Below are 14,978 nucleotides of genomic sequence, written 5' to 3'. Positions count from 1 at the left end.
TTCAAGTTAACTGTATGCCTTCTGGTGGGGTGAGGTGATTCAATTAATTTTACAACACCGAAAGAAGTGACTATTTCACAATGTCAACATTTACACTACAACAAACCTTAGAAAAATATGAAAAAATAAATAAATAAATAAAAAATCAAAATTAATCTGAATTTTATTTTAAATTATCAAATAGCAAAATATCACGCTTCATTTAATCAGCGCACAGTTGGACCAAACATTTAGAATGTATTAAAATCAATGAGAAACACACCAGAAAGAAAAATAAACAGAAAATGCATAAAAATAGTTTATTAAAATAATCCAGAACTTGCTCTAAACACATAAACCGAGGTAGGATAGAAAACTGCGTAGCATCATTCTACGAGTTTATCTGCTATATAATAGAAACAGTACGCAAATAACATATAATATATATAATACGATATAATAACACAGAAAGCATACAAAAGCAATTATTTGTTAATATAAAATAAAAAAAAAGGTAAGAATATGTACTGATTATATTTAAATTTCACACGGGTTTAAAATAATAATAATAAAAAAAGCAGCACATATTTTTGCCATAAACATATATATATTTGCTATCGTTTTTCAATAATTTTTGTGCAATACAATAAAGAATATACAATTGAGAGTTATATTTCTCAAAAGAAAACCTGTAAACAAATTTCACAGGGTTAGCAATTAAAAAAAAAAGGCACAATATTTTTGCCATATATATATATAATTTAAAAAAAAAAATAAATTTTCTAATAATTTTTATAATAAATTTTTTCAAATAATTTTTTTATTAATTTTTTTAAGTTGCCATATAACTAGCAATATATAATTTGAATAAAAAACCGGGAAAAAGCATTGTCAGTCTTGATTTCCTTAGTAGTAACCTCCATTAAAATTTTTATTCGTGGAATCAAAAATAATCAACGAAAGATTTCATCTATTACAAATGAAGCAAAAAGGAAACTAGAAAAAGATATTATTAGAAACATAAGTATTCGAAACTTAGAGGAAATATTGTAAAGTAAGAATTTTTTTTTCTTCTCCCAAATCCTGTCACAAATTCTGATCATAAGAGAATCAAACGCAAAAAGTAAAAATGGAAAAAGAAAATTATAGCGTTTTATGAAAATAAAATTCTTGTTAGATTGACGAATATCGGAATGCCACATTTGAAAAAAAAAAAAAAAAAAAAAATTGAAAATTCGTTTTTACGAATTTAAGTTTTAAAGAAAATTAAATTTAAAACTAAAATTAATTCATTTCTAAAAAACTAAAATTAGGATAATTAATCAATTCTGATCTTATCTATAAAAAATCTTATAAGAATTCATTTTTAAAAGAATGTCACTAGAAAGGAAATCAACACATACACATAAAAAAAAATCAAATAATAAAATGAAATGACAATAAAAAAATAATAATAGGATGATATTTTTCATCCTTAACACCGGTGGTTCATTTTTTCATCCATATAATTTCAAAATAATCCCTTTTTTTATTAAAAAAAAAAAATTTACAAAATTTCGCAATAACCATGCATATTTTGTAAGAAAAAAAATCTAACGGGAAAAATACAGTTTTCATACAATAACTAAACGCAATTTAACATTTCATATCGAATAAAAATTATTAATTTTTCCAAATATGAGTAGAAAGTGTTTATTACAACTTTAAAATTTGCTTTTAATGTTAAAAAAATGTTTAACAGATAATGAATCATATGTTTTTATATAAAGCTAACATCACAAATAAATGTATTGGTTTAGGAAATGTAGGAACTAACAAACTAAATACACGTTATCCAATAACCAAAAATACTGAAGATAGGAATACCCGTGTGCATAAAATTTAAAAATATAATATCAAATACAAAAATAAAATCTTTCTCAATATCAATTCTTTGTAGTAAAACACATAAATTGCATTGTTTTCACATTTGTTCTTCGCATTTGTAACACATTAAGGCATCTGCCTACATTAAAATGGCCTTTTGAATAAAATATGGGAAATTTGATTTATGCTAAAATCTACTTTCTCAGATTTTGAAACTATTTAAAGATGAATTTTCATTCCTATAAAAATTAAGAGTGAAGCTATTGCTAACAAGATATCACTTTTACAATAACGTAGAGACTTGGAACAAAGATCACATGGAAATAAAATTTAAATGCTTTTACATCTCTTTCTATAGCCAAATATGATGAATATGGTAAAAATAATACCATAATCTGAGAACTATTTCGTTTGTTATGTGATTGATAAGGACTGAAGGTGAAAACATATTACTCTTACTGAAATACACTAATTTCGAAAAACTGAAAGTTGCATTGTTAAAGGTGCTTTTGAAACACTAGATGGTACACCAAAGGCTTTAAACACCTTCGATAACTATTACATAAACGATGACACATTAAAGCATTATAATATCGAAATTCATTAATACATTTATTGCGATCAGGAAATTATTTGAGTTATGAATTAAATACAAAATCTTTAAAACAGAATTTTAATTTTTGTGCACTTTGAAAGTAGACAGATACCTCAAAGATAAATTTGAGTTTACACTTTATGGACCAGACATAACATATGTGTGCAGATATATTTTGGTGAAGATAAATACATTTTTTTTTATCTTAAAGAATGTTACATCAATACAAAATTAATTGCTTTGTATCGATCTCCAAGATTATGCATGTATAAAGATTTTATAAAAGCTAATCAAGACTAAAATTCATTAAATTTAAAAATAAAATTAAAAATTTTTATATATTATATTTATTCAGATGATTTCTAATAACAAATTCATGGCAGACTTAAGAACACGGTATTGTCATCAAACTCGAATTTTTCAAGCGATAAGTCGCCAAATTTGGTATTATATTCAACACTATTAAGACCTGAGGGTTGGAAAAAAAAATGAATTTGGCGGAGTGACCATAATGTATTTCCATTTTTTCCCCCTAGAACTCTTATAATATAAAAGGCACATCGGTACATTATAAAATACAATATCTTTCTATTAGTAATAAAAATAGAAAAGATATCTCAATTGTCTTAGTACAATATGTAAACAATAAAACATTACACATAGGCAAGAGATGATACATATAATTATAAAAAAACAGGTAAATCAAAACATAATACTTTCTTGAGATTGTAATTAAAACAATACATGTAAATACAAATTATAACAAATCATAGAAATAAATAATATAAGAATTGCGAACAAACAGACTTGAATAAACTTAAAATGAGTGACAGATCATTATCAAAAGTTGTAGAACAATTTTTCTTGCCTTCTAAATTTCAGTTTTCAAATATCACAAAATTCTTGCATTAATAACTTTGTATAAAATACTTTACTTATATACTTTATCCTAATATACGATAAAAAATGAGATTTAAATTTAAAATAATTAAAAGCAACGATATAAACTAATACTTTTTCTTTCAATATAAAATGGCGGCGCAACTGACTCGAAGCGAATGGTTTAGACTTTAATAATTAAAGCTTCTCTCCCAAGAATACTGAAATTCGTAAGATATCCATTTGTACTTTATTTCAGCAGCCGAACTAGAACATCTACTAGCATATGTCACTAATACTATAGATGTTGAATGAAGATGACATTGGCACTTGACGAAAAAGGAACAATAATCTATTCTAAAAACATGCAATGTGAAAAGTCCGTATCTCGATTCTTCCTTCCCTGCTATGAATAAATTTCATTTTTAAAAAGTCAAAAGAGGGTTTTAAAAACTTATTCAAGTAAGAGAGAATTTTTTTTTTTTTTTTAAAACTGTAAGATCTAACAGAAGTTAGGTTGATGCAGGTGAAAATTCAAAAACATTTATTAATCCTTTAATCAATAATGAATTATGCTTCTTTTATATTTCGTATGCTTTTTATATTTACAAATTTTGAATTTGCAAACGATTTTGCTGCTAGCAAATATTATTGCAAAAACTTACATCAGATATGATAACAGATACACAGTTTTTTTTTTTTTTTTTTTTAATTTTCTGATAAAACCAAGCCATATGTTTTGTTCTAACTTGTTTAGCAGTGATTATGATGCATTTTTTTTTCGCTGCTGTATATTTGCATGATTTTCCTGGTTTTTATATTAACAATGAGTGATATTTTTGTAATTGGATTTATCTAATTTAAAAATTGTATATAATATGTATAGTCATTCTACGATTACAAAGAATCAGATTAAAATAACTATTGAAGACAGTAATTAAATTCATTGCAAAAGGCCTATTCTTAAAAGCTTAAAAAAAACTACTGTCGAATCTCAGTGTATATTCACATTTGCAAATAATAAAGACTTTGGAACTCATCCTGCATATTTAAGCATTTATTGATCAAAATAAGGCACTTTTAATAGTAATTTTGATTTTATGAGTAACATTAATATACAAATTTTTATCTGTTTTGTAATTTTATGAATATGCATTTAAATAACACAAGTTAAAAAGAATCAACTGTCATCATGACTTATTATCATTTAACTAATTATATAACCAAACCCATTGGTGAAACAAATTATTCAAAAGTCAGTAAAAGAATTTGATTTACTTCATTAAGATGCAGCCTTAACATTATTTATATAAATAAAGCAGAAACATGAAACGCAACATATTTTTAACTGCAGAACAGCTACAATGACTAATATGCATTTTTTTTTCTTCTTTTGGAATATTTGAAGGCAGTGGAAGAGATAGCAGGAAGGAAGAAATCCATTTTCTGTACTCCCCACCCCCAACTCACTGAGACCATCTGGTACCCACAACTGTCAGGGTACGGTAGCTTATCAAGGAACTATTTACGAGGCACAAGTTATATCACAAGAAATACATGACAAAAAAATAATAATAAGGGTGGGTATTCAAATAAAAAGAAACAATAACAAAAAATACAGGTGGGAAATGTCACAGTTCAAACTGCTTTGTCGTTTATGCTCATGTACGTGAATTTTTTTTTTTCTTTGCAAGTTTCCAAATTTGACTGTTTGCAGTGACGTAACTACAGGATAGCACGGCTGGTGAAATGTCAAGGTCCCATGATTTTAGGTGGCCTCTGAATCGAGGAAGATTACAATTATATGGGCTCATAGACACTGAAGAGGATTGATAAAGGGGCCTTACTGTACACATTTAGCGGGACTCCATAATGCCTAGTTACGCCACTGATTGCGAAAATTTTTGCAAAATGGGCTTCTTAAACTGGGACCTCATTTGCGGATCTAAATCACAATTGAGGTCGTATGGAAAAATATTAAAGAAACGAAACTGCTTTCAGGGTTTTTATTTTTCAGAATATTCACTGATACTCAAAGAAATATAAACAATTGTGAATAAAAATAATAACGAAAAGTTTTGAATAAGAGAATTTCATTGAAATATTCGATATGATCTTTTAAAGGAATTTCCTTTAAGTTATTAATTTAATACTTGATTTTCTTATAGCTCTAAGGCCTGGACAATATTTTCGCGATGAAAATGGGGTTAATAATTTTTATTACTGATTTTACCCCGTAAAGAGACGCGATTGGAAGCAGTTTAAGAAGCTCCATTCTAAAATCACAAAGACTGTCATATAATATTTATTCTGAAAGGATGTTTATAAAATAGGGCTCAACATTCTTCTACAAAGAGAAAGAAATTCCATGATAAACACAAAACAAAAATAAAATAAAATAGACCAAGACATAATACAATAACACTTACAGCAGAAAAAAAAATCAGATCCAGATAGCATTTCCACAGACTTTTTAGCAACAAAACTTGCTTAATGAATAAAGAGGATGGTGATACAGATTTCTAGTTTCTTCATAAGCAGAATACAATGAAAAAAAGATTATGTTCTGGTAGAAAATGCATTCTATGTAAGCTTTTATAACAAGAAAATAACTACTACAAATATATGCAATAATCCAGGCTATAAAATATTCGAATATAGAGTCATTATTTCAATTTCCCTCTACAGAAGTTTCTCTTCTTAGAGTAGAAAGATGGTTTTAGTAAAAATTTTGAAAGGGAAAAAAAAATGACGAAGCTGTAATGAAGTAGCTATTATTTAGCCTTAAAATGCTCACAAAATTTTCGTTTCTTTTTATTACATACGAAGTTAAAAAGGACAATAGAAGCAGATATCAAATTTTAAGATAAAGGCCATGATGGAGGAAAAAAATAGAAATCTAATCTGGGAAACAAATAACCATTATGGAAATTCGATTCGATTGCAATGTGGACAAAACAAAAAAGAAATTAACTGATATTTTTTTGTCATTTAAATAAAAGCATTAATAACACTTCATCAAATATCTCATTTATCGTTTGGTATTAAAGATTAAAATTCAAACTGGATTTTTCTTCCGATGAAAGGTATTCGATATATTAACCGAATACACTAAATGCAATAATTTTCAAAAAATTCTCATCCCCTTCTAAACATTTAAAAGGCATGAAAGAATATGAAAATATCTCAAGTAGAACATGTTATTTCAATTAAATTATTATTGGATTTAAAGAATAAAAGATTAGGAATAAAAGACTGATAAAACGAATTGGAATGTAAGACATCTTTAGAAAATTACGGAAAATCATATAAAAGGATTGATCTTGGCAGAAAATTAGACGATCTAGAACGATTCTGAAAACTTTACACGAATACTTTTCCCATATTAAAATTAGACAATAAGACAAAACAACATTCACAATATTTGTATTCTTAAAAGAGTATAAAGATAAAGATCTATATAAAATATTTTCTAAAAACCAGCAACATTCATAGCGTTCAAAAAATGAGGTAGACATGTATAATAGTAGAGCTGATAACAGCGCTTTAAAAAATGGTCCCATTATACGACGTAATCAGAAATGCAGTCACATTGGCTTATTAAAAAAATTACTAAAACAACAAATGCATCTGAGAGAATACATGAAGGGAAGTCTTTTGTAGACATTTTATACAATCCGATTATTTAATTCTCACTCATTTTGGAAAAACAAGCTACTTCGATAATATAACTGTTTTATTATGAAAAATTTAGAATGTCCGAAGCTTTTATAATGTATATTCTGATACTTTAAACCTTTTTGGTTTTTATAAAAAAAACTAATGCTAACTGTAGCCTGATAAAAAGGTATTAATACCGAATATGATTTATAATTATTAAAATAATAATTATTATAATTATAATTATTAAAATTACGGTGAATATAAAAATCACAAAATGAATTTTTCAATCAACAGCAATGTTTGCCTTGTCTTTCCTGAAGGTTTAATAAAACTCGATATCGTTTGCGCATAAGCAATTCTAGAAAATATACAAAGTAATAACATTTAAAGACGCAATGGTGTTATACAAGCAAACATTTCATGACACACGGGTTGAGAGAATTAACATAAAGCAAAGCCAAAAGATTTCCCTTCAAACAGAGTGCAATCTCATTAAACTAGATTTACAAAAATAGACATTTATGGATGTATATAACAGGAATATACAAAATAGTTCACTGTGTGGTTATCTAAATCTGAAAATACATAAAAAAAAGAACCAATAAGACAAGAGGAACCTTCAAAAAGACAGACTGGCTGGGAAAATTAATTGCAATACCATTTTTAAAAAAATTAACATAGTAATAAAGAACATCCACACAAATCTAATATTACGCTAAATATGTATAAAAAGCATATGTTAAATAAAATTAAAGACAGAAATTTAAGCCTTAAATCACAGAAGGACACATTTAAAAAAGAAAGAAAAAGAATTTAAAGCTCAAATTCGTCTCTCAAAACAGCCAGTCTGCCCAACACAAAAACCCTAGTGCAAAACAAAATAGGATATACTAGCTGCTGCACGTCTGATACAACAGTTTCTAAATCATCACATGCTGAAATCAGCATTCCTAACAATAACTCAGCTTCCAACAACACATCAATCGATTGTCCTTAAGGCATTGCGGAGGCAATTAAGGCCACTTCGTTTCCTGCATATACTCACTCAAAATCACTGCAAATTGATTGACAGTACTGCAAGCTTGTAACTTTAACTGTAACTTCACTCCATGCTGTGTTTCTGTTTTATCATTACCTGACACATTCTCTTTCAGCAGCCAGTAGCTTTGGTGAATTCGAAATTACTTGGCACCAGGTTATTTAATATTGCATATAAATATAATCTCTCTTCACATTGACAATAATAAACTATACTCAAAATCATAAAAATTAAGTAAACACACATAAACAAATATGAACACAGGTTGGTGGAGCATCGGCAGTGCTAAATAGCTGAGAAAAATAGCTAAATATTTGTACTCTAATAATAAAAATCCATGCATCACACGATGGACAACAAAATACTTTCATTACCTCGTAGAATTAAAGCCTTCTTTTATAAACTGATTGTATCTATCAAACATGTCTATTAATAAAAGAACAGTTAATATAAAGTAGCTTATATCAGAATGAAAAAACAATCTAATTTTTTATGAAATGAAATCTGGCAACCCTGTGGAATATTCTGGGGCTTTATTATTCGAATTATTTATCAAAACTATTCGAATTATTTGTCGACTATCAGTTTTAAAATCTACTGAGCATTTTAAAAAAAATAGTGAAGATTAAAAATATACATTGCTTAGTGTATAACTAAAATATATAAATAATTATTCAAGAATTGAATTAAGGTGGTTAAATCATTTACAGTTGTTGCCATGAGATTTCTCAGGTTCCTGATTTGCAACCAAAAAATTGTTCTAGAAAAGGCAAATTTAAAGAGTTTAATTTTGCAGACATGTATTATTATTAAAATTTTGGAATTGGTGAGTAATCAAAAACTTGTAAGGCACGTATTATTTTGAAACCTGAATGAAATATTCTTTTTAGATCAAAGATGGCGGAAAACATTTAAACCACAGATATTTCAAGACATGAATGAAGCTCAATCGTTGACTGACTACATAGCATACTTGCAGAAGACACTAGATTATAATTGAGCTTGTGTATCACAGCTATTTAAACAATTGGCAGAGGATCGTTGACTAATACAATTACTCTCAATTACGAGGACAAAGATCACAAATTAGTAATAGTCACTAAACAGGGAAATATGAAAATAAAGGACAAAAAGAGAAATACAACCAAATAATACTCTGAACTTCGTTATAAAAAAATACTTTTAGGCTTAGGCACTTCTTTAAAACATTAATACCATTCGTGCATAGTAAATATTATTTCATATTTATGTACAATATAAATGAAGAGCTTAAGATCAAATTTTACAATAAATGTGTTGTTAAATTAATTCAATTTTTCGTTTGGCCTGACATTATGTGTCGATCTCTCAGATCACATACTCTTTCATTTAAAAATGTCTCAATCTTTAATTTTAACAATTAACCTAAAATATTTATTTTATTAAATAAATTATATTTAAACAATCCTACAAAAACATTTTTCAGATTTTCATTGCAATGTAGAAGGCAATAACTGCTTTGTAGAAGGCATTATAAAATATTTAATCATTCACAATTTCTAAAGAAAATTCAAGTGTTTTATCTATCCCCTCCGTATCTCGTAACTTTAACAGAATATAGTTTAAAATATGTAAATAATAAATGAATAAAACATTACGAATTAAAACGAGGCATTTTGGAGGTTCAGAACTGTAGTTTCCTGTCTCTGACATTGGAAGACTGATACTAAAACTTTGTTTTTCTCAATTACAGGTAGCTTTAAAAGGAGATGAAGTTACCATCTGATTTTGAGTTTGAAGCAAGAAATATAAATTTACGTTACAGTAAATGTAACAAACTGGTGATTACGAATACTTATCAGTGATTATACGTAATCACCAGGTTAATCACATTTGCCAAGACATATACAAGCGATTTGAGAGATCAGCAACACCTAATGACGGAAGGTAATATTTAAATTATCACATTAAATATAGCAATTTCTCATTAAATTTAATTCTTAAGGATAAAGATAAGTTCATTAAAATACTTTTAGACAAACAACTGCTGTTAGAGATGTTGATGATAGGATTAGAACTTGTTAGAGCAACATGTGGTGCTGCAAATTAAATACACTGAAAACAATCTTGGAAAAAATAAAATCTTTTTACGATGTTTAGAATAAAATAGTATTTATCCGTTCAAATATAAACCCTGAAAAAGAGCAGACCGTTAAAATTTATACATCATTAACTGTTAGAAAAATATGTCACGAGAACAGTGACTGCTATTGCTACCTTTCTTAATCGGAGAATTTCAAAATTTTTAAAATCAGTAATTGACACATGGGGTTTCAGGTAAAAAGAAAACAGAAAACCTGCTGAAGTGAAAGAGAAAGAAGACACCAGCTCTCCATTACTGAAAGGCCTGGTTGAAATGAGGTAGAGTAGGTCCATTACTGAAAGGCCTGGTTGAAATGAGGTAGAGGAGGATTGTTCACATCCAAGGGCAAAGAAGTGAATGCAGGTGCCATAGACATAGGAGGTAAAAGATCTGATAGAATATTGCCTGAGGAGGACATATTGATGTAGTGATGAGGCATTAAGGGAGTCACACCTGAATAGGACTGAGACATGGGAAGGTACTGAGAAGTGGGCAAAAGAGGAGTGGGCTCGCTATACTTCCCCAAACTTTGACCATTCTCACCGGACAAGGAATTCAAGGAGTAATTGGACTGCACTACACTAGTGTGGGGAGGTATAGCGTAGGTGGGATCAGGCTTTATGGGTTGATCCATAACAGGCGGATCCATCATGGAAGAACCAGTAGCTGGAGATATCACAAGTCCAGGCATATCAGACATCTGGGAAGGTACAACCAAAGGGCTACTTTTTCGACTGTCAATAGGCTGAGGTGTTTGCGGTTCATATTTCCGCACTGGATCCAAAGAAGGTGGGCTGTTTGAGTTGTTAACGTGACTCTTTTTGGTGTGCCTGACCAAGTGATCCTTGCGACCGAATCTAACAGAGCAGAACTGACAGACGAAATCACGATTGCCAGTATGGACTACCAAATGGCGCTTGACATCCTTTTTCGTAAAGAAAGCCCTGTCACACAGGTCACAAGGATACTTTCTTTCGCTAGGGCCACGCAGGGTTCTTGAACCAGTATGGACTTTCAGATGGTGCAAAATGCCTTCCTTATCCGCTAGCATTTTACCACAAAGCTTACAAACAAGATCTCCAGACTCGGCCGCATGCAGAGCTATGTGTTTGCGATAGGACAGCAAGGAGCGATACGCCTTCTGGCATAAGTCGCAGTTGTGGAAAATCTTGTTGGGGTTGTGGACTTGCAAGTGATTTTTGAGGTGGTCTTTCCTGTGGAAGCGACGACCGCAGCTAGTACACTGGAAGCGTCGTTCCCCTGAGTGAATTTGCATGTGCCTTACCAGCTTGAATCTGGAAGAAAACGTTCTCGGACATCCTGGCTGAATGCACATGAATGTCTTTCCATTTTCTGGCTTCTTCTCGTCGTCATTTCTCTGTAGCTGGCCTCTCCGTGATTTCTGTCGCTGTTGCCCGGTCACTTCGAAATTTTCGAAACCAAATGAAGACTGATGATGTTGAGCGGCATTACCATCTCTGGACTGCCCTTCGCCATCGGAGTCTCTCATTCCTATCCTGCTCATCCAAGCTCCGACTCTGCCAGCTACACTGCGCTCCAGAACTAACCCATTCACTCAGGGGCCCCAGTCGCTACACTGAAGGGACGAGTCGCCTGATTCTACATACCTGTGAAAACAAAGAAAGAAAGGTGTCAGACGAATTACATGAAAAAAATAACATAGTCCACCTATAGCCAGGAATTTAAACCAGCGTTTTCAATGAAACAAGGCTACGGCAACAAAAACGTGTTAGGATTTTCCAATCGATTAAAAACTTTGATAGTGATATTCTAGCGGCATTATTCCAAGATATAAAATTTTAAGATTTCTCTAGTAAAATGGCTATCTGGAGAAAGATGGAAAAAAAATTAGTAATGGTTTTCAAAACAAGTAGCATCAAGCCAATTGATTCTTCCAAATAGGCTCTGCAAGCAATAATCCAATGATTGCCAAGAACGTTTTCTAAAGTAATGAAGTTTTTTCGATGATGCAGTGATTTTTAAATTAATGACTTTCTTATGGTATGCTAGCTGAATTAACACACACACACACACACACACACACACACACACACACACACACACACACACACACACACACACACACACACACACACACACACACACACACACACACACACACACACACACACACACACACACACACACACACACACACACACACACACACACACACACAAACAAACAAAACAAACAAAAAAAAAACAACAAAAAAAAAAAAAACCTTGCACATTTAAAGTACAAAATATCTCTTGCATGAGCTTTTACAATCTTTCATTATAACTCTATCAGATTTAACAAAACTTTGTAGATTAGAAATATAATTTAATTTTTATCAACATGTCATCTTATTAAAATTTTTTAAAATCTAAACGATAAATTTTTTTTTTTTTTTTCATAAGATCTGTCTCACCAAAAAACTTACGGTCATAGGTGTATTTGGGTTTCATTGCCATCAATATACAGTTAAATAATAAATCTTAAATTAAAAATTCAAAGCGATATAATTAAAATTTATTTAAAAAACACGATTTTTTTAGTATCAAAATACATAAGCTAATTTTTTTATCAGTAATATAGAAGTCAAAATTAATCTTAATAGACGAATCTTAGATCTTAAATAGACGAAGTTTTGACAGAAATATTCTAAGCAACTAGAATGTAATGACATTTGTGATATATTATTTTTTAATGGAAACTACGAATTTCCATTCTTAAGGTATTTAGTGTTGATTAATTTCTTTATAGCTTTTAGAACAGATTATAGTTATAATTAGATGTCCAAACATTTGATAAAGAAATTTAAACAAGTTTCAAGTCTAAGAAACACACACACATTATTTAATATCGTCGCGAGGCAGGTGAATATTATTCTAAAGGTTGAAACAATGAAAAGTACTGTTCTAAAATATACATAAAATTCATTACATTCAAAAAAGAAAAAAAAAGTATCAATGAAAAACTAATTTTTGCATTTTAAAGAATAAACGCAACATGATATTTGAGCAATAACATTTTTCGCATTTATTTAAAAAAATGCAATTAAAATTTTGAAATTTTTTTAATATGTACCTTTTAAAAAATAAGGAAATGAGTAGCATAACTAAAAGAAATTCGAAGAACAATTTGGTATTGGCGTTTTCAACAAAGTAGTAGACATAATCGTAGATACTAAAGCAAAGATGAATAAACAGCATTGCTAACGTCTTGGAAATTTCCTTTGTAAACGAAGTGAGTTTCTGTTATACGAGACATATATGCCAGACATAAATATACAAAGTCTACTAATCCATTAACTATATACTTTAATGACTTCATTCAATATCACTTAAATTTAATTTTTCAATAAAATTATTAATTTATTTCATGATTATCAATTTAAGAATATTTCGAACCCTACCCGGAAAATTCAATTTTATTGAATTAGCATTTTAAATTTTAATATGCAGATATTCATTTTTGCTTAATCACTAAAGAAGGTAATTATGATTATCAGATCTTGAATATAGAACACTAATATTAGGATATACACTGAAATTAGCATTTTAATAATAATAATAATAATAAAAAAATCAAGATTATTATTCTATTTAATTCAAAGGTGAATATGAAAATGGCGAATTATATGCAGTTTGTTCACTCTAATCGTGTTAATCACTAACTAATTTTTAAACATCAGAAACAGGCAAACACAGGGAACTCAGACTACAAAAAATGTTTTAAATGACGAAAATTATAATTTATGTCATTCGCGTCAATAAATACAATGTTGGGAAAAAGTACGAGATCTTAATCTTTTTTTACGATCCCCTGATCCAATGAGTCATATACAGCAGAACATTCTTAATAAATAAACAGTTTAAGTAAAAAAAGAAAAAAAAAAATGTTCCGTCTTCTGAGACGTCATTGAGTTACGATGTCTTGAATTTCGTTATTTTTAGCCAATCACATGCCATCTGAAACAAATGTCACTTTGTATTGGTGGATCTTACTTGAGGTGGCCGTGAAATGGTTTTAAATAATGATACTCAAAAGACCTATAATTTGGACAGATTTAATCACAGAAAAATTTATATATTTATTTATAAATATTGCCTTAAAAGCATATTTTGCTAAATATGATTGATTGGATTGGAGAACGGTATAAAAATTTAGATTTCGAAATTTATTTAGTGTTGCCATTTTAGAATAACAGAAAATATAATTCTTACGAGTAATTTCCCATTTGAAAATATCTACTTCTAATGGCTTAGAAATTAGCTATTGAGTTACGATTAAAATGGATATTTCTGTTTATGTGAGAATACAAGTCGAACAGGCGTTGAAAAATTTATTGAACTAAGTATACGCAATCGAGACATCACTAGTAAATATATATATCAAATAATAGAATTTTGCAGCAATTAACTGTAAACCTAACCCCCTTTCCAAATAAATAAAAAAAATAAAATCGCATAGAAACTATCGGTAAGTAATTTAAAAAATAGCTGTATCAGTATAAACATATCAGAAAGGGGGGGGGGGGCTTACTTTCTTAATTTTAGTTGCTTTTTAGTTTATAATTTACAATTTATCACTTCAAATATTCTATAATCACATCAAAAATTCATTTTTAGGTGTAATTTATATGGATCAAAATTTAAATGAATCGATTAACTAAAAAAAGAAAACAATGGATAGTATATTCATCTCGAAAATACGCCTTAATGTATACAAAACTCTAGTACCCAAAGGAGTGAGTTCATTATATAATTATTACAAATATACAAAACGAATCAGAATAAATATAAGTGTTCGAATATGCAATCAATTTG

At 29.2% G+C, this 14,978-nt stretch overlaps 1 protein-coding gene across 2 annotated transcripts in view; it reads right to left on the bottom strand.

Moving 5' to 3' along the window:
• Window positions 1-285: 285 nt before the first annotated feature.
• The window catches only part of LOC129963157 (zinc finger protein PLAGL1-like), a 35,979-nt gene continuing 21,286 nt past the window's right edge, over window positions 286-14,978 (bottom strand). For both annotated transcript variants that reach the window (XM_056077272.1, XM_056077271.1), the window contains exon 2: window positions 286-11,771. In XM_056077272.1, coding sequence (XP_055933247.1) covers window positions 10,436-11,668 — 1,233 coding nt within the window. In that variant the 5' untranslated portion in view covers window positions 11,669-11,771 and the 3' untranslated portion in view covers window positions 286-10,435. The remainder of the gene's footprint in view (window positions 11,772-14,978) is intronic.

The sequence above is a fragment of the Argiope bruennichi genome, chromosome 3 (genome assembly GCF_947563725.1).
Source record: "Argiope bruennichi chromosome 3, qqArgBrue1.1, whole genome shotgun sequence".
NCBI lineage: Eukaryota > Metazoa > Arthropoda > Arachnida > Araneae > Araneidae > Argiope > Argiope bruennichi.
The sequence above is the reverse complement of the archived record's forward strand: the minus strand, read 5'-3'. Positions and strand labels throughout refer to the sequence as shown.